General features: G+C 41.1%; 1 protein-coding gene and 1 pseudogene across 1 annotated transcript; one reads left to right on the forward strand and one right to left on the reverse strand.

Annotated features, from left to right (window-relative positions):
- Positions 1–3,634: 3,634 nt before the first annotated feature.
- Positions 3,635–12,951, reverse strand: ndufc1 (NADH:ubiquinone oxidoreductase subunit C1). The gene is made up of 3 exons (XM_069171564.1): positions 12,832–12,951; positions 11,398–11,501; positions 3,635–3,795 (listed from the first exon to the last, which is right to left on the reverse strand). The coding sequence occupies exons 1-3, from the start codon at positions 12,875–12,877 to the stop codon at positions 3,736–3,738; spliced, it is 210 nt and encodes a 69-aa protein (XP_069027665.1). The 5' UTR covers positions 12,878–12,951; the 3' UTR covers positions 3,635–3,735.
- Positions 12,952–13,778: 827 nt separating this feature from the next.
- LOC138211003 (N-alpha-acetyltransferase 15, NatA auxiliary subunit-like) lies at positions 13,779–22,052 on the forward strand (annotated as a pseudogene).
- The last annotated feature ends 6 nt before the right edge of the window (positions 22,053–22,058 follow it).

A 22,058-nucleotide genomic window follows, 5' to 3' on the forward strand; every position in this document is an offset into this window, starting at 1 on the left:
CAGAAATGTAGAAATTTGTGCAAATTTATTAAAAAAGAAAAACTGAAATATCACATGGTCATAAGTATTCAGACCCTTTGCTCAGTATTGAGTAGAAGCACCCTTTTGAGCTCGTACAGCCATGAGTCTTCTTGGGAATGATGCAACAAGCTTTTCACACCTGGATTTGGGGATCCTCTGCCATTCTTCCTTGCAGATCCTCTCCAGTTCCGTCAGGTTGGATGGTGAACGTTGGTGGACAGCCATTTTCAGGTCTCTCCAGAGATGCTCAATTGGGTTTAGGTCAGGGCTCTGGCTGGGCCAGTCAAGAATGGTCACAGAGTTGTTCCGAAGCCACTCCTTTGTTATTTTAGCTGTGTGCTTAGGGTCACTGTCTTGTTGGAAGGTGAACCTTCGGCCCAGTCTGAGGTCCAGAGCACTCTGGAAGAGGTTTTCTTCCAGGATATCTCTGTACTTGGCCGCATTCATCTTTCCTTCAATTGCAACCAGTCGTCCTGTCCCTGCAGCTGAAAAACACCCCCATAGCATGATGCTGCCACCACCATGTTTCACTGTTGGGATTGTATTGGGCAGGTGATGAGCAGTGCCTGGTTTTCTCCACACATACCGCTTAGAATTAACGCCAAAAAGTTCAATCTTGGTCTCATCAGACCAGAGAATCTTATTTCTCATAGTCTGGGAGTCCTTCATGTGTTTTTTGTCAAACTCTATGCGGGCTTTCATATGTCTTGCACTGAGGAGAGGCTTCCGTCGGGCCACTCTGCCATAAAGCCCCGACTGGTGGAGGGCTGCAGTGATAGTTGACTTTGTGGAACTTTCTCCCATCTCCCTACTGCATCTCTGGAGCTCAGCCACAGTGATCTTTGGGTTCTTCTTTACCTCTCTCACCAAGGCTCTTCTCCCACGATTGCTCAGTTTGGCTGGACGGCCAGGTCTAGGAAGAGTTCTGGTCGTCCCAAACTTCTTCCATTTAAGGATTATGGAGGCCACTGTGCTCTTAGGAACCTTGAGTGCTGCAGAAATGATTTTGTAACCTCGGCCAGATCTGTGCCTTGCCACAATTCTGTCTCTGAGCTCCTTGGACAGTTCCTTCGACCTCATGATTCTCATTTGCTCTGACATGCACTGTGAGCTGTAAGGTCTTATATAGACAGGTGTGTGCCTTTCCTAATCAAGTCCAATCAGTTTAATTAAACACAGCTGGACTCCAATGAAGGAGTAGAACCATCTCAAGGAGGATCAGAAGAAATGGACAGCATGTGAGTTAAATATGAGTGTCACAGCAAAGGGTCTGAATACTTATGACCATGTGATATTTCAGTTTTTCTTTTTTAATAAATTTGCACAAATTTCTACATTTCTGTTTTTTTCTGTCAAGATGGGGTGCTGAGTGTACATTAATGAGAAATAAAATGAACTTTTTTGATTTTAGCAAATGGCTGCAATGAAACAAAGAGTGAAAAATTTAAAGGGGTCTGAATACTTTCCGTACCCACTGTATATATATACACACACACATATATATATACACTGCTCCAAAAAATAAAGGGACCACTTAAACACCTCAATGTAACTCCAATCAATCACACTTCTGTGAAATCAAGCTGTCCAGTTTGGATCAACACTGATTGTGGATCAGTTTCACCTGCTGTTGTACAAATGGAACAAACAGGTGGAAATGAGGCAATCATCAAGACAACCCTATAAAGGAACGGTTCTGCAGGTGGTGACCACAGACCGTTTCTCTGTCCTCGTCCTTTCTGGATGATTTTTGTCCCTTTTGCATTTTACCAGTGTCCTCACCACTAGAGGGAGCATGAGGTGTCTCCAACCCACAGAAGTTGTTCAGGTAGTGCAGCTCATCCAGGATGGCACATCAATGTACACTGTGGCAAGAAGGTTTGCTGTGTCTGTCAGCACAGTGTCAAGAGGACGGAGGACATACCGGGAGACGGGCCGGTCCACCAGGAGACGTGGAGGGGGACGTAGGAGGACAACAACCCGGCAGCGGGACCGCTATCTGCTCCTTTGTGCAAGAAGGAGCAGGAGGAGCGCTGCCAGAGCCCTACAAAATGACCTCCAGCAGGCCACTAATGTGCATGTTTCTGCTCAAACTGTCAGAAACAGACTCCATGAGGGCGGTACGAGGGCCCGACGTCCACAAGTGGGGTCTGTGCTTACAGCCCAACACCGTGCGGGGCGATCGGACTTTACCGGAGAACACCGAGATCGGCAGCTTCTCCGTCGGCGTCCTGTGGTCTTCACGGATGAGAGCAGGTTCCCACTGAGCATGTGACAGACGTGACGGAGTCTGGAGACGCCGTGGAGAACGTCCTGCTGCCTGCAACGTCCTCCAGCGGGACCGGGTCGGCGGCGGGTCAGCGACGGTCTGGGGAGGCGTTTCTTTGGAGGGCCACGCAGCCCTCTGTGTGCTAGCCAGAGGTACCCTGACTGCCATCAGGTCCCAGGATGAGATCCTCAGACCCGTTGAAGACCATCTGCTGGTGCAGCGGGTCCTGGGTTCTTCTGATGCAGGACAATGCTCGGCCTCATGTGGCTGGAGTGTGTCAGCAGTTCCTGCACGATGAAGGCATCGATGCTCCGGACCGGCCCGCCCGTCCCCCAGACCTGAATCCAATCCGGCACATCCGGGACATCGCGTCTCGTTCCGTCCTCCGACGCCACGTCCACCGCAGACTGTCCGGGAGTGGACCGATGCTTTGATCCGGGTCTGGGAGGAGATCCCTCAGGAGAACATCCGTGGTCTCATCAGGAGCATGCCCAGGCGTTGTAGGGAGTGATACAGGCACGTGGAGGACACACACACTACTGAGACTCATTTGGACTTGTCTTCAGGAATCTCCACAGAAGTTGGATCAGCCTGTGATCTGATTTTTCCACTTTTATTTGGAGTATGATTCTGAATCCAGACCTCCATGGATAATGATTCTGATTTCCATTGATCATTCTGATGTTATTTTGTTCTCAACACATTCCACTATGTGATGAATAAAGATTTGAACTGGAATATTTCATTCATTGAGATCTAGGATGTGTTGTTTAAGTGCTCCCTTTATTTTTTGGAGCAGTGTATAGACATAAAACTAGAAGTACAGGCTGAGGGTTAGCGTGATTCCAGTCAGGTCCACGTGGACATTGTGTGTGCAGAGCAGGTTCCATCCAGCAGCCAATCAGGACAGACCAATGATACCAGGTGGAAACCGGGTCACAGACTCAGATCAAGTTCATTAAGAGGCTTTTTTCCTGTTTCTGTGTTTAAACAAATGAATACGATGGTCTGACCTGAGATCTGTTCTTTCACAGATGAAGCAGCGGATCTGACATCCGGCAGTAAAAAGTCACATCTTTGACTGAACAACTTTTACATGATGTGTTTGATTAGAAAAAATAACGAGGTCAGTTTGAGGGAGATTCTGTTGCTTCAGACTTCAGTTTAAACACTTTCTCAGGTTTTGTCATAAATCAAGTCTGAAACAGAATCAAATTACAGTTTTATTTCTTAGATGTCACACAGATTGACTGAAAGCCTTCAAACTGTTCTGTCACCATGTTCATTAATAACTCCTATAATAAAATATATGATCCACCCATTAGTGATGAGGACTCAGCAGAGTTCACAGCAGAAACATTTATTTTACACAAAGGTGGAAACAAGCAGTCGGACCTCCTGCCTGGACCAGAGGAAACACAGCGCCAGGTTCTACAGAGACCCGCTCACTCCAGGCCATTCCTCACTTTGTACTCGTGCACATCAGTGCTGTGCTGCTTGAAGATCTGCAGAAGGACAAGACCACAAGTCACATAAATACATCCCATAATACTCTCACTGCCAGTGGACAGCAGGTGCTTTAACATGGCGACTGGACTACAAATCAAACTATTTACATGTTAAATCAAGAGCCTCACAGCTCACTGCTGCCCCCTGCTGGGTGAAACACACATGATGGAGCTCAAACTGCACCACAGAACAGCTTTAATCTGCCACATCCAATACCAGTTATTGATCCCCGATCAATCAACATCTGCATGAGTTACAGCAGCTTGATACTGAGAATGAAAATAAGCAGCAGATTTATATTTATAAACACGATATCTATAAAACACACGATATCTATAAAACACACGATATCTATAAAACACGATATCTATAAAACACATAATATCTATAAACACAATGTCTATAAACACAATGTCTATAAAACATAATGTCTATAAACACATAATATCTATAAACACAATGTCTATAAACACAATGTCTATAAACACATAATGTCTATAAACACATAATGTCTATAAAACATAATGTCTATAAACACATAATGTCTATAAACACATAATGTCTATAAACACAATGTCTATAAACACATAATGTCTATAAACACAATGTCTATAAAACATAATGTCTATAAACACATAATGTCTATAAACACAATGTCTATAAACACATAATGTCTATAAAACATAATGTCTATAAACACATCATGTCTATAAGCACATGTCTATAAAACATAATGTCTATAAAAACATAATGTCTATAAACACAATGTCTATAAACACATAATGTCTATAAACACATAATGTCTATAAACACATAATGTCTATAAAACATAATGTCTATAAACACATCATGTCTATAAGCACATGTCTATAAAACATAATGTCTATAAAAACATAATGTCTATAAACACAATGTCTATAAACACATAATGTCTATAAACACATAATGTCTATAAAACATAATGTCTATAAACACATGTCTATAAAACATAATATCTATAAACACACAATGTCTATAAACACATAATGTCTATAAACACATAATGTCTATAAAACATAATGTCTATAAACACATGTCTATAAAACATAATGTCTATAAACACATAATGTCTATAAACTATAAACATATAAACAGCTTCAGGACTGTTCGGGCGGACAGAGACGTTGTACAGAGCGGCAAGAAGAAAGGTGGAGGGATTGCAGTCTATGTGAACGAGAGGTGGTGTAATCCCGACCACGTGTGTGTGTGAAGGAACGTTTTTGTAGCCCGGACATTGAACTGCTAGCCGTGGGGATGCGCCCGTATTATTTGCCGAGGGAGTTCACGTCCGCCATTGTTATCGTTGTTTACATTCCTCCATCAGCCGACGCAGAGGCAGCAGTAGACACCATCCACTCCACTGTGGCTAAACTTCAGACTAAGCATCCCGGTGCATTTTTGTTAGTTACTGGAGACTTTAACCAGTCTGGATAAAGTACTGCCAACTTTGCACCAGTATGTTAAATGCCCCACAAGGAACAATAAAACTCTGGACTTACTGTATGCTAATGCCATGGATGCATACAGGACTACTGCCCTTCCCCCCCTTGGTAGATCAGATCACAACCTGGTCCTGCTGACACCAAAGTATGTTCCTCTGGTGCAGAGGCAGCCTGTGACCACCAGGACTGTGAGGAGGTGGACACAGGAGGCTAAAGATGCCCTGCAGGACTGCTTTGAGTCCACGGACTGGGATGTGCTGTGTGGACCACATGGGGAGGACATCAACAGCAGGACGGACTGTATCACAGAAGACATTAAATTCTGTGAACACACCACCGTACCATCCTGGACTGTAAAATGCTTCCCCAACAACAAGCCGTGGATCACCAGTGACCTGAAAGTTCTTCTTAATAAGAAGAAAGCAGCCTTCAGGTCTGGGGACAGGGAGGAGCTCAGGAGAGTGCAGCGCCACCTGAAGGAGAAGATGAGGGAGTGCAAGGACTCCTCCAGGAGGAAGCTGGAGGCCAAACTCCAACAGAACAACGTGAGGGAGGTGTGGACCGATATGAAGGAGATTACTGGGTTCAAGGGGAGAGAGAGACAACCAGGGGGAACCTGAAGAGGAACAACCAGGGGGAACCTGGAGAGGAACAACCAGAGGGAACCTGGAGAGGAACAATCAGGGGGAACCTGGAGAGGAACAATCAGGGGGAACCTGGAGAGGAACAACCAGGGGGAACCTGGAGAGGAACAATCAGGGGGAACCTGGAGAGGAACAACCAGGGGGAACCTGGAGAGGTCCAATGAGCTAAACTGTTTCTTCAACAGGTTTAGTTCACCACTCTCATCTGTCTCCTCCACACCTCACACCTCCCAAACACCTCTGCTGCCTCCCCCCTCCCCCCTCTGCCCCCCCTGGTGAACTGCATAGAGCCCTCAATCTCAAAGGGCTCTTCCTCCATTGACACCATGACCCCCCCACCCCCCTCTCTGTGATGACTGGCCAGGTTAGGAGACAGCTGGAGAGAATCCACCAGCGCAAGGCTGCAGGACCTGAGGGCATCAGCCCCGAGGTCCTGAAGACCTGCGCCGTCCAGCTGGCTGAGGTCCTACAACACCTCTTCAACCTGAGCCTGAAGCAGGAGGAAGTCCCGGTGCTGTGGAAGACGTCCTGCCTGGTTCCAGTCCCCAAAAAGACGACTCCATCTGGCCTCAACGACTACCGACCGGTTGCCCTCACATCTCATGTGATGAAGGTGCTGGAGAGGCTGGTCTTGGCCCACCTCAGGCCGCTGGTGAAATCTTCTCCGGACCCTCTGCAATTTGCGTACCAGCCTCATGTGGGAGTGGACGATGCCATCATCTACCTGCTGCAACGAGCTCAGTCTCACCTGGATGGAACCGGTGAATCTGTGAGAATCACTTTCTTTGATTTCTCCAGTGCATTTAACACCATCCAACCACTGCTGCTGAGTGAGAAGCTGCGGGTGGTGGGGGTGGACACGTCCACCGTCTCCTGGATCACTGACTACCTGACAGGCAGACCACAGTTTGTCCATCTGGGCAGTGTGCTGTCTGATATGGTGGTCAGTGGTACTGGAGCTCCTCAGGGAACTGTTCTGTCTCCCTTCCTGTTCACCTTCTACACAACTGACTTCCAGAACAACTCAGAGTCAAGACATCTGCAGAAGTTCTCTGATGACTCTGCAGTGGTAGGATGTATAAGAGATGGACGGGAGGAGGAGTACAGGGCAGTAGTGGAGGACTTTGTGGAGTGGGCGGGTAGAAATCACCTGCTCCTGAACGTGGCCAAGACCAGAGAGGTGGTCGACTTCAGGAGGAAGACGACGGCTCCACAACCGCTGAGAGTTCTGGGAGAGGAGGTGGACATGGTGGAGGAGTACAAGTACCTGGTGTCTCCATGACAACAGACTGAACTGGAAGACCAACATCAACGCTGTCTACAAGAAGGTGATGAGTCGACTCTTTTTCTTGAGGAAACTTCGATCCTTCAATGTGTGCAGCGAGATGTTGGAGATGTTCTACCATCTGTTGTGGCCAGTGCTTTGTACTTCGCTGGGGTCTGCTGGGGGAGCAGCATTGGAGCCGGAGACACCAACAGACTTAACAAACTGGTGAAGAAGGCCGGCTCCATCATCGGCTACAAACTAGATAGTCTGGAAAAGGTGGTGGAGAGGAGGACGCTGAGGAAACTATTGTCCATCTTGGATCATCCTGTCCACCCTCTCCACCTGCTGCAGGGACAGAGGAGGACGTTCTCCAAAAGACTCCTCCAGCTGCTGTCACAAGGACAGATACAGGAGATCATTCCTGATACAGGAGATCATTCCTGCCCACTGCCATAAGACTTTGCAATAACTCACCTCTGGCAAAATCCATCACAGTACAATAACACTGATGACTGTGTTTCTTGGTTGCTTGTATATTATGTGTATATTATATATATAGATATATACTGTACTGTATGTATGTATATATATACATATATATATATATATATATATATATATATATATATATGTTGACTGTGTTTATTGGTTTGGTGTATATAATATATATAGATATTTAATGTACTGTATATATACTGTATATGCTGTGCATTTTATATTTTATATTTATATTTTTTACGACTATTTACTGCTATTTTATTTTATTGCTTTTCTATTATATATTCTATTCTATTATTTTATTCTATTGTTCTATTATTGCTTCTGTATGTATGCTGCTGTGGCGAAAAAATTTCCCCTCGGGGATTAATAAAGTATATACCTACCTATCTACCTACCTAAACACATAATGTCTATAAACACATAATATCTATAAAACATAATGTCTATAAACACATGTCTATAAAACATAATGTCTATAAAACATAATGTCTATAAACACATAATGTCTATAAAACATAATGTCTATAAACACATGTCTATAAAACATAATATCTATAAACACATAATGTCTATAAAACATAATGTCTATAAACACATAATGTCTATAAAACATAATGTCTATAAAACATAATGTCTATAAACACATAATGTCTATAAACACATAATGTCTATAAACACATAATATCTATAAACACATAATGTCTATAAACACATAATGTCTATAAAACATAATGTCTATAAAACACAATGTCTATAAAACACAATGTCTATAAACACAATGTCTATAAAACACAATGTCTATAAACACAATGTCTATAAACACAATGTCTATAAAACATAATATCTATAAAACATAATGTCTATAAAACATAATGTCTATAAACACATAATATCTATAAACACATAATGTCTATAAAACATAATGTCTATAAAACATAATGTCTATAAACACATAATGTCTATAAAACATAATGTCTATAAAACATAATGTCTATAAAACATAATGTCTATAAACACATAATATCTATAAACACATAATATCTATAAACACATAATGTCTATAAAACATAATGTCTATAAACACATAATGTCTATAAAACATAATGTCTATAAAACATAATGTCTATAAACACAATGTCTATAAAACATAATGTCTATAAACACATGTCTATAAAACATAATGTCTATAAAACACAATGTCTATAAAACATAATGTCTATAAACACAATGTCTATAAAACATAATGTCTATAAAACATAATGTCTATAAAACATAATGTCTATAAACACATAATATCTATAAACACATAATATCTATAAACACATAATGTCTATAAACACATAATGTCTATAAACACATAATGTCTATAAAACACAATGTCTATAAAACATAATGTCTATAAACACAATGTCTATAAAACATAATGTCTATAAACACAATGTCTATAAAACATAATGTCTATAAACACATGTCTATAAAACATAATGTCTATAAACACAATGTCTATAAAACATAATGTCTATAAAACATAATGTCTATAAAACATAATGTCTATAAACACATATCTATAAACACATAATATCTATAAACACATAATGTCTATAAACACATAATGTCTATAAAACATAATGTCTATAAAACATAATGTCTATAAACACAATGTCTATAAAACATAATGTCTATAAACACATAATGTCTATAAAACATAATGTCTATAAACACATGTCTATAAAACATAATGTCTATAAAACATAATGTCTATAAACACAATGTCTATAAAACATAATGTCTATAAACACATGTCTATAAAACATAATGTCTATAAAACACAATGTCTATAAAACATAATGTCTATAAACACAATGTCTATAAAACATAATGTCTATAAAACATAATGTCTATAAAACATAATGTCTATAAACACATAATATCTATAAACACATAATATCTATAAACACATAATGTCTATAAACACATAATGTCTATAAACACATAATGTCTATAAAACACAATGTCTATAAAACATAATGTCTATAAACACAATGTCTATAAAACATAATGTCTATAAACACAATGTCTATAAAACATAATGTCTATAAACACATGTCTATAAAACATAATGTCTATAAACACAATGTCTATAAAACATAATGTCTATAAAACATAATGTCTATAAAACATAATGTCTATAAACACATAATATCTATAAACACATAATATCTATAAACACATAATGTCTATAAACACATAATGTCTATAAAACATAATGTCTATAAAACATAATGTCTATAAACACAATGTCTATAAAACATAATGTCTATAAACACATAATGTCTATAAAACATAATGTCTATAAACACATGTCTATAAAACATAATGTCTATAAACACATAATGTCTATAAAACATAATGTCTATAAACACATGTCTATAAAACATAATGTCTATAAAACATAATGTCTATAAATGTCTATAAAACATAATGTCTATAAACACATAATGTCTATAAAACATAATGTCTATAAACACATGTCTATAAAACATAATGTCTATAAACACATGTCTATAAAACATAATGTCTATAAAACATAATGTCTATAAACACATAATATCTATAAACACATAATGTCTATAAACACATAATGTCTATAAACACATAATGTCTATAAACACATAATGTCTATAAACACATAATGTCTACAAAACATAATGTCTATAAAACATAATGTCTATAAACACAATGTCTATAAAACATAATGTCTATAAACACATAATGTCTATAAAACATAATGTCTATAAAACATAATGTCTATAAACACATAATGTCTATAAAACATAATGTCTATAAACACAATGTCTATAAACACATAATGTCTATAAACACATAATATCTATAAACACATAATGTCTATAAACACAATGTCTATAAACATAATGTCTATAAACACAATGTCTATAAACACATAATGTCTATAAACACATAATGTCTATAAAACATAATGTCTATAAAACACAATGTCTATAAAACACAATGTCTATAAACACATAATATCTATAAACACATAATATCTATAAACACATAATGTCTATAAACACATAATGTCTATAAACACATAATGTCTATAAAACATAATGTCTATAAACACAATGTCTATAAAACATAATGTCTATAAACACATAATGTCTATAAAACATAATGTCTATAAACACAATGTCTATAAACACAATGTCTATAAACACATAATGTCTATAAAACATAATGTCTATAAACACAATGTCTATAAACACAATGTCTATAAACACATAATGTCTATAAAACATAATGTCTATAAACACATAATGTCTATAAACACATAATGTCTATAAAACATAATGTCTATAAACACAATGTCTATAAACACAATGTCTATAAACACATAATGTCTATAAACACATAATGTCTATAAACACATAATGTCTATAAAACATAATGTCTATAAAACATAATGTCTATAAACACATAATGTCTATAAACACATGTCTATAAAACATAATGTCTATAAACACATAATGTCTATAAACACATGTCTATAAAACATAATGTCTATAAACACATAATGTCTATAAAACATAATGTCTATAAACACATAATGTCTATAAACACATAACGTCTATAAACACAATGTCTATAAAACATAATGTCTATAAATGTCTATAAAACATTTACCAGGCCCCACAGCACGGCAGACGCTCCGAAGGCCATGGCCACTCGCAGCCAGTTGGGGTTGGCTGTGTCGGGCTTGGAGCTGGTGAACATGGACCTGGACCCAGCTGAGAACAGAGAAACACACAACAGCATGAAGATAAGCAGCGTCTCTCATGAACCACAATCACAACCTCGACAGTCAGGAAGGACCAGTTAGAAACCCAAGAAGGATGAAGTCCTGCGTACCCTGAGGATCACCCTCCTGATTGGATCTCAGTGACACTTCATGCTAACCAATCAGAACCATCAGTGATGTCATCATCCATCAGTGATGTCATCATTGGTTTGTGAACGTTATGAATCCTCCAGTTCAGATTCTGTCCGTCACCATCTTTGATAGTTCAGAGCGGTTTGGAGCAGGAAGTGACCATATTTGGACGAGCTGGGGGAGGAGCCAGAGGTGGATCTGACCGATCTGATCGGAAACCTGACGATACTACGTCCCGCCCACCGATAGCTGTAACCTGACTGTACCACAGGCCTGTCAATCAAACAGACACGCCCCCAAAAACAGGTCTTCTTGAATCTTCTTTTCTAATGAATGAGGGATTATTTTCAGATGGACCTCCAGAAAACTAATAAGAAGGAGTGACTTTAGCTAACAACACCGAGATAACTGATGGACACATTTTATTCACTTTGGATTTGATGAGAGAAGTTGAATGGGAGTCTATGGAGCCGGAGGCTTTTTGGAGACGACCTCTAGTGGCACTCGCTGGTATTGCAGCTGAAGACACTTCTGGATCAGAACCATTTTACAGACCTGAAGCTACGAACTCTTTTATATCCAGTCTGTAGTTTTATATCCAGTTTGTAGTTTTATATCCAGTCTGTAGTTTAATATCCAGTCTGTGTTTTATATCCAGTCTGTAGTTTTATATCCAGTCTGTGTTTTATATCCAGTCTGTAGTTTTATATCCAGTCTGTAGTTTTATATCCAGTCTGTAGTTTTATATCCAGTCTGTAGTTTTATATCCAGTCTGTAGTTTTATATCCAGTCTGTAGTTTTATATCCAGTCTGTGGTTCTGACTGATGAGTATTGGTTCTGGGAGCTGGATGAAGGCGGTGGAAGTGACTGTCCAGTTACCGGACCGAGGCACCTCCCCCCTCCCTCCCCCTCCCCACCCTCTCTCTCTCCCTCCCTCTCCCCTCTCTCTCCCTCCCCCCCCCTCTCCCTCCCTCTCTCTCCCCCCTCTCCCCCCCCCCCCCACTGTGACCTCTCTCTCCCTCTTTTCATGTCTCGTGCTCCACAACAGAAAACACCCTCCTCCGCTCCAGCGATGCTAAGCTAAGCTAAGGTCACACAGCTCCGGTTGGAGACAGCGGGACCAAACGCACCTCCCGTCAGGTCGTGACAGGTCTTCCCCGGGATGGGGTCTTACCCCAGGTCTTACCTCTGCGGAGGAGAGCAGCTCCAGATAACAACCGGCTGGACATCATCGTAGCTAAACAACAGCTCCTCTCACAGGACGAGCGACCTGCTGCTGCGCGGTCGATTATACTTCCTGGCAAGTCTCATTCACAGATCACCGAGAAATCGATTGAGAACGCATGAAGTCCTTGTTGATTTTTTAAAATTAACAATTGTGATTAAAAACTCAAAATAATATCGGAATTTTATTTATTTGAAGCGATTAAAAATCCATAAATCAGTTTAGCGTTATTTCCGTCAGAACTCCTCAGAATGGGTTAGGTTGTTGATATTCACCACATCCTATTTCAAAATTGATTAATTTAATACATATCTTGTCGATAAACATGCACAGGCATATGGTCAGACAAAATGAAAATAGTCTGACATTTTATTCAATTCGGCTTACATTAAACCCGCTAAGAGCCCCTTGTTTACTTTTTTCTTTTTACTAATTTCACTCCTTTTTCACCCATTTCACTTCTTAGAAGATGGTCCTTTAAATAAAGCCCCCTTTCCTAAAAATATGAGCTCTGAGTGAAGTCAATAACATGTGAACCTGCTGCAGCCTCTTTATTCATGAGCTCTGAGTGAAGTCAATAACATGTGAACCTGCTGCAGCCTCTTTATTCATGAGCTCTGAGTGAAGTCAATAACATGTGAACCTGCTGCAGCCTCTTTATTCATGAGCTCTGAGTGAAGTCAATAACATGTGAACCTGCTGCAGCCTCTTTATTCATGAGCTCTGAGTGAAGTCAATAACATGTGAACCTGCTGCAGCCTCTTTATTCATTTAAAACTGACTCTACCAAGAACACATGCCGTTTTAAATCCATAGAAATGTGCATGTGATTCGGTTGGTTGGTTCAGACAGGCAGCAGCATCCAGCCAGGGTTTTATTTTTATTACAACAGTAGATTTTATTGATCTATGGGTCAATACGTGCCCGGTGTCCGGTGTCCGGTGCCCGGTGCCCGGTGTCCGGTGCCCGGTGACCGGTGTCCGGTGCCCGGTGCCCGGTGTCCGGTGTCCGGTGCCCGGTGTCCGGTGACCGGTGTCCGGTGCCCGGTGACCGGTGTCCGGTGTCCGGTGCCCGGTGTCCGGTGTCCGGTGCCCGGTGCCCGGTGCCCGGTGTCCGGTGTCCGGTGCCCGGTGCCCGGTGTCCGGTGTCCGGTGCCCGTGGCTCAGACTCAGAGAGCAGCCTGACCCGGAGCAGAAGCGCAGCGGCCATTTTGCTCGGGAGGGGGCCTCGGCTTCAGCAGCTTTGTTTGTGTCTGTCCCTCTGCAGGCAGTACAAAGGAGCTTCAGAAGATGTACAGGACTCGTGGCTGAAGTTCTCCAAAGGTCTGGTTCCCCGCAGGCTGCCGCTGAGGTTCCTCACAGGTAACCCGGCACACCTGCAGCCTCATTAGCCTCCCCGCTAACATGCTAACATCATGTGAGAGACACGGCTGAGAGCTGCAGAGAACTGTAGAGTCCAGAGAGTCTGGTTCTATAGCAGAACCAGGGACCGGGTCCACGCTCGGTTTTACAGAAGAACCGGAGATCGGGTCGACGCTTCTGTGCACAGGACACAAGTCACTGAAAGTCCACAGTGTTGGTTCCACAGCAGGCTTAGTGTGTGTGTGTGTGTGTTTGTCCCTCAGTGTGTTTGTATGTGTGTCCCTCAGTGTGTCCCTCATTCCCAGCCTGACGGTGGTGTGTCCCTGTGTTGTCCTGGCAGGACAGCGGTTTCGTGAATGTCTAGACATCTACCTGAGGATGAACTTCAGTAAAGGCTGTCCACCTGTCTTCACCACGCTCAAGTCCCTCTATGGAGACAAGGACAAGGTCAGCAGGTCCCTCAGATCCTTGTCTCTCTCTCTCTCTCTCTCTCCCTCCATTGCCTCCTGTCTGTCTCTGTCTCACCCTCTGTGTGTCCTCCCTGTGTGTGTAATACTGTCCTCCCTGTCCTCCTGCAGGTGTCCATCATTGAGGAGTGGGTAGTTGGTTATGAAAGCTGTCTGAGGAGCTGTCCCATGTTCAGTGAGGAAGGTGAGTGTCTCTTCTGTCTGAATGATGTCAGAGGAATGTGGGCGGAGCTTACATTGATGCATCTTCATTGGCCGCAGATGACGGGAAGGAGGAGCCTCCCACCACCCTGCTGTGGGTGCAGTACTTCCTATCTCAGCACTTTGACTTCCTGGGCCGACCCGATCTGGCTCTGGACTACATCAACACGGCCATCGACAACACGCCCACTCTCATCCAGCTGTTCCTCATCAAGGCCAAGATCTACAAGGTTCACCTGGACACACACACCTGGAAACATCACTAACCCTCCTCCTCCTTCGCCCTCCTTCCTCCCTCCTCCTTCCTCCTCCTCTAACCCTCCTCCTCCTCAGCATGCAGGTAACATAAAGGAGGCAGCCCGGTGGATGGATGAGGCCCAGACTCTGGACACAGCCGACCGCTTCATCAACTCCAAATGTGCAAAGTACATGTTGAAGGCCGGTCTAGTGAAGGAGGCCGAGGAGATGTGCTCCAAGTTCACACAGGTAAGACCAGGACCTGAACTGGACCTGTAGACCAGGACCTGCAGAGTATCTGTAGACCAGGACCTGTAGACCAGGACCTGCACTGGACCTGTACAACAGTATCTGTAGACCAGGACCTGCAGACCAGTATCTGTGGAACAGGACCTGTACACCAGGACCTGCACTGGACCTGTAGACAAGGACCTGGGACGTCATGAGGTTGAAATACAGAATGGTCTCTAACAGCAGTGTCATGATGTGTGCGTGCGTGTGTTTTCAGGAGGGGATGTCTGCGGTGGAGAACCTGAATGAGATGCAGTGCATGTGGTTCCAGACAGAATGTGCACTGGCCTACAAGTCGATGAACAAGTTTGGAGAAGCTCTGAAGAAGTGTCACGAGATCGAGAGGGTGAGTTCACAGTATACAGACTGGATATAAAACACAGACTGGATATAAAACTACAGACTGGATATAAAACACAGACTGGATATAAAACACAGACTGGATATAAAACTACAGACTGGATATAAAACACAGACTGGATATAAAACACAGACTGGATATAAAACAAAAACAGACTGGATATAAAACACAGACTGGATATAAAACATAGACTGCATATAAAACACAGATGATATAAAACACAGACTGGATATAAAACACAGACTGGATATAAAACATAGACTGGATATAAAACATAGACTGGATATAAAACACAGACTGGATATAAAACACAGTCTGGATATAAAACATAGACTGGATATAAAACACAGACTGGATATAAAACACAGTCTGGATATAAAACATAGACTGGATATAAAACACAGACTGGATATAAAACACAGTCTGGATATAAAACACAGACTGGATATAAAACAAAAACAGACTGGATATAAAACAGACTGGATATAAAACATAGACTGGATATAAAACACAGACTGGATATAAAACGCAGACTGGATATAAAACATAGACTGGATATAAAACACAGACTGGATATAAAACACAGTCTGGATATAAAACACAGACTGGATATAAAACAAAAACAGACTGGATATAAAACACAGTCTGGATATAAAACATAGACTGGATATAAAACACAGACTGGATATAAAACACAGACTGGATATAAAACGCAGACTGGATATAAAACATAGACTGCATATAAAACACAGACGATATAAAACACAGACCGGATATAAAACACAGTCTGGATATAAAACACAGACTGGATATAAAACACAGACTGGATATAAAACAGACTGGATATAAAACACAGACTGGATATAAAACATAGACTGGATATAAAACACAGACTGGATATAAAACACAGTCTGGATATAAAACATAGACTGGATATAAAACACAGACTGGATATAAAACACAGTCTGGATATAAAACATAGACTGGATATAAAACACAGACTGGATATAAAACACAGTCTGGATATAAAACACAGACTGGATATAAAACAAAAACAGACTGGATATAAAACACAGACTGGATATAAAACATAGACTGGATATAAAACACAGACTGGATATAAAACGCAGACTGGATATAAAACATAGACTGGATATAAAACACAGACTGGATATAAAACACAGTCTGGATATAAAACACAGACTGGATATAAAACAAAAACAGACTGGATATAAAACACAGTCTGGATATAAAACATAGACTGGATATAAAACACAGACTGGATATAAAACACAGACTGGATATAAAACGCAGACTGGATATAAAACATAGACTGCATATAAAACACAGACGATATAAAACACAGACCGGATATAAAACACAGTCTGGATATAAAACACAGACTGGATATAAAACAAAAACAGACTGGATATAAAACACAGACTGGATATAAAACACAGACTGGATATAAAACGCAGACTGGATATAAAACGCAGACTGGATATAAAACACAGACTGGATATAAAACTACAGACTGGATATAAAACAAAAACAGACTGGATATAAAACACAGACTGGATATAAAAGACAGACTGGATATAAAACATAGACTGGATATAAAACACAGACTGGATATAAAACATAGACTGGATACAAAACATAGACTGGATATAAAACAAAAACAGACTGGATATAAAACAAAAACAGACTGGATATAAAACACAGACTGGATATAAAACAAAAACAGACTGGATATAAAACACAGACTGGATATGAAACATAGACTGGATATAAAACACAGACTGGATATAAAACTACAGACTGGATATACAACTACAGACTGGATATAAAACAAAAACAGACTGGATATAAAACATAGACTGGATATAAAACACAGACTGGATATAAAACACAGACTGGATATAAAACGCAGACTGGATATAAAACATAGACTGCATATAAAACACAGACGATATAAAACACAGACCGGATATAAAACACAGTCTGGATATAAAACACAGACTGGATATAAAACACAGACTGGATATAAAACAGACTGGATATAAAACACAGACTGGATATAAAACATAGACTGGATATAAAACACAGACTGGATATAAAACACAGTCTGGATATAAAACATAGACTGGATATAAAACACAGACTGGATATAAAACACAGACTGGATATAAAACAAAAACAGACTGGATATAAAACACAGACTGGATATAAAACATAGACTGGATATAAAACACAGACTGGATATAAAACGCAGACTGGATATAAAACATAGACTGGATATAAAACACAGACTGGATATAAAACACAGTCTGGATATAAAACATAGACTGGATATAAAACACAGACTGGATATAAAACACAGACTGGATATAAAACGCAGACTGGATATAAAACATAGACTGCATATAAAACACAGACGATATAAAACACAGACCGGATATAAAACACAGTCTGGATATAAAACACAGACTGGATATAAAACAAAAACAGACTGGATATAAAACACAGACTGGATATAAAACATAGACTGGATATAAAACACAGACTGGATATAAAACGCAGACTGGATATAAAACACAGACTGGATATAAAACACAGACTGGATATAAAACTACAGACTGGATATAAAACAAAAACAGACTGGATATAAAACACAGACTGGATATAAAAGACAGACTGGATATAAAACATAGACTGGATATAAAACACAGACTGGATATGAAACATAGACTGGATATAAAACACAGACTGGATATAAAACTACAGACTGGATATACAACTACAGACTGGATATAAAACAAAAACAGACTGGATATAAAACATAGACTGGATATAAAACACAGACTGGATATAAAACACAGACTGGATATAAAACAGACTGGATATAAAACACAGACTGGATATAAAACATAGACTGGATATAAAACACAGACTGGATATAAAACACAGTCTGGATATAAAACATAGACTGGATATAAAACACAGACTGGATATAAAACACAGTCTGGATATAAAACATAGACTGGATATAAAACACAGACTGGATATAAAACACAGTCTGGATATAAAACACAGACTGGATATAAAACAAAAACAGACTGGATATAAAACACAGACTGGATATAAAACATAGACTGGATATAAAACACAGACTGGATATAAAACGCAGACTGGATATAAAACATAGACTGGATATAAAACACAGACTGGATATAAAACACAGTCTGGATATAAAACATAGACTGGATATAAAACACAGACTGGATATAAAACACAGACTGGATATAAAACGCAGACTGGATATAAAACATAGACTGCATATAAAACACAGACGATATAAAACACAGACCGGATATAAAACACAGTCTGGATATAAAACACAGACTGGATATAAAACAAAAACAGACTGGATATAAAACACAGACTGGATATAAAACATAGACTGGATATAAAACACAGACTGGATATAAAACGCAGACTGGATATAAAACACAGACTGGATATAAAACACAGACTGGATATAAAACTACAGACTGGATATAAAACAAAAACAGACTGGATATAAAACACAGACTGGATATAAAAGACAGACTGGATATAAAACATAGACTGGATATAAAACACAGACTGGATATAAAACATAGACTGGATGCAAAACATAGACTGGATATAAAACAAAAACAGACTGGATATAAAACAAAAACAGACTGGATATAAAACACAGACTGGATATAAAACAAAAACAGACTGGATATAAAACACAGACTGGATATAAAACATAGACTGGATATAAAACACAGACTGGATATAAAACTACAGACTGGATATACAACTACAGACTGGATATACAACTACAGACTGGATATAAAACAAAAACAGACTGGATATAAAACATAGACTGGATATAAAACCACACACTGGATATAAAACACAGACTGGATATAAAACATAGACTGGATACAAAACATAGACTGGATATAAAACAAAAACAGACTGGATATAAAACAAAAACAGACTGGATATAAAACAAAAACAGACTGGATATAAAACACAGACTGGATATAAAACATAGACTGGATATAAAACACAGACTGGATATAAAACTACAGACTGGATATACAACTACAGACTGGATATAAAACATAAACTGGATATAAAACACAGACTGTTTATAAAAGAGTTCGTAGCTTCAGGTCTGTAAAATGGTTCTGATCCAGAAGTGTCTTCAGCTGCAATACCAGCGAGTGCCACTAGAGGTCGGCTCCAAAAAGCCTCCGGCTCCATAGACTCCCATTCAACTTCTCTCATCAAATCCAAAGTGAATAAAATGTGTCCATCAGTTATCTCGGTGTTGTTAGCTAAAGTCACTCCTTCTTATTAGTTTTCTGGAGGTCCATCTGAAAATAATCCCTCATTCATTAGAAAAGAAGATTCAAGAAGACCTGTTTTTGGGGGCGTGTCTGTTTGATTGACAGGTCTGTGGTGCAGTCAGGTTACAGCTATCGGTGGGCGGGACGTAGTATCGTCAGGTTTCCAATCAGATCTGTCAGATCCACCACTGGCTCCTCCCCCAGCTCGTCCAAATATGGTCACTTCCTGCTCCAAACCGCTCCAAACCAGTAAGATGGTGACGGACAGAATCTGAACTGGAGGATTCATAACGTTCACAAACCAACGATGACATCACTGATGGATGATGACATCACTGATGGTTGATGACATCACTGATGGTTCTGGTTGGTCCACCTGTGACTCATCGTGAGGTTACTGATCAGTCTGCCAAGTGTCACATGTTTGTCTCCAATAATAATAATAATAACAAAAGTAGTTGCGTGTCCGTTCTCCAGAGAAAAACCTGCTGATGCTGCAGTCAGTGAAGAGGGCGGCGGCCATCGAGCCCTCCAACCCCTGGCTGCACCAGCGTCTGGTCCACTTCTTCAAAGGAGGTGAGCACATCGTTCACCTGTAGGACTTCACCTGTTCCTTGTCTGAGGTGTGTGTTCCTCCTATGTGCAGTGAGTGACAGCAGTGACCTGTCCCAGGCGGTGAGGACAGTGTTGAAGCAGGAGATCTCCAGACTGTTTGGAGACAGGAACCCTCAGAGCTTCAACAAGAACTACCTGAGTCGGCACGCCACCTCCATCCCCCACCGGCTAGCAGGTACACACTCACTCACACACACACACACACACACACACACACACTCACGCACACACACACACACTCGCACTCGCACACACACTCACTCACGCACACGCACACGCACACACACACACACACACAGAGACACACACACACACTCACGCACACTCACACACACACTCGCACTCGCACACACGCACACACTCACGCACACACACACGCACGCACACACACACACACACGCACACTCACACACACTCACGCACACACACACACGCACGCACACACACACACTCACGCACTCACACGCACTCACGCACACTCACACACACACACTCACACACACACACACGCACACGCACACTCACACACACACACACACACACTCACACACACACACACACAGACTGATGACATCATACAGTCTCTATGTGACAGTGAAGATGACATGTTCAGACTGACGAGATGCAGCCGTCATCAGTCTGTCTCCTTCTCCGTCTGTCTCTCCGTCTGTCTCCCAGCTGCTAAGATGATGGTGTACCTGGAGCCGTCCTCTGATAAGATGGCCTGTGAAATCGCCACGGCACTGGACGAGTCTCTGTCAGGACGGAGCATTCAGGTGAGTGATGACATCACACACCTGCTGTCTGCTTTATAACCTGTCCTCTATCCCTGAGCTAAACCAACTGTCTCCTTCTCCCCGTCTCTGTGTCCGCCTGTCCGTCTCCATCTGTGTCCCTGCAGGTCTGCACTGAGGTCCTGGAGTGCCTTCGGGATGGACAGCTGGGTGAAGGACAGCAGAGGGCAGCAGAGAGTTATCGGACCTGCTGTCATCAGATCTTCCAGCCTGTCCTTCATGCCCCCTGGTTACCATGACAACAGCACTACCATCAGTGCCAACGGCGACCTGTCGGCAGGGGAGCACGACGACACGAGATGTGAGCTCGGGGGAGGAGCTGCGAGTCAGACGCCTTAGTCCGCCAACACACCCTAAGCCCCGCCCCCTCCAGGTCCAGGTCTCTGACTGCTGCCAGTTGCCCCACATTGCACTGATCTGGATGGACTGAGCGCCGCCGAGGAGATGGGACGGCAAGCGGAAGACGAAAA

Source organism: Embiotoca jacksoni, unplaced genomic scaffold (genome assembly GCF_022577435.1).
Source record: "Embiotoca jacksoni isolate LCO1_2020_lvr unplaced genomic scaffold, fEmbJac1.0.p SCAF_5, whole genome shotgun sequence".
Taxonomy (NCBI): Eukaryota; Metazoa; Chordata; class Actinopteri; family Embiotocidae; genus Embiotoca; species Embiotoca jacksoni.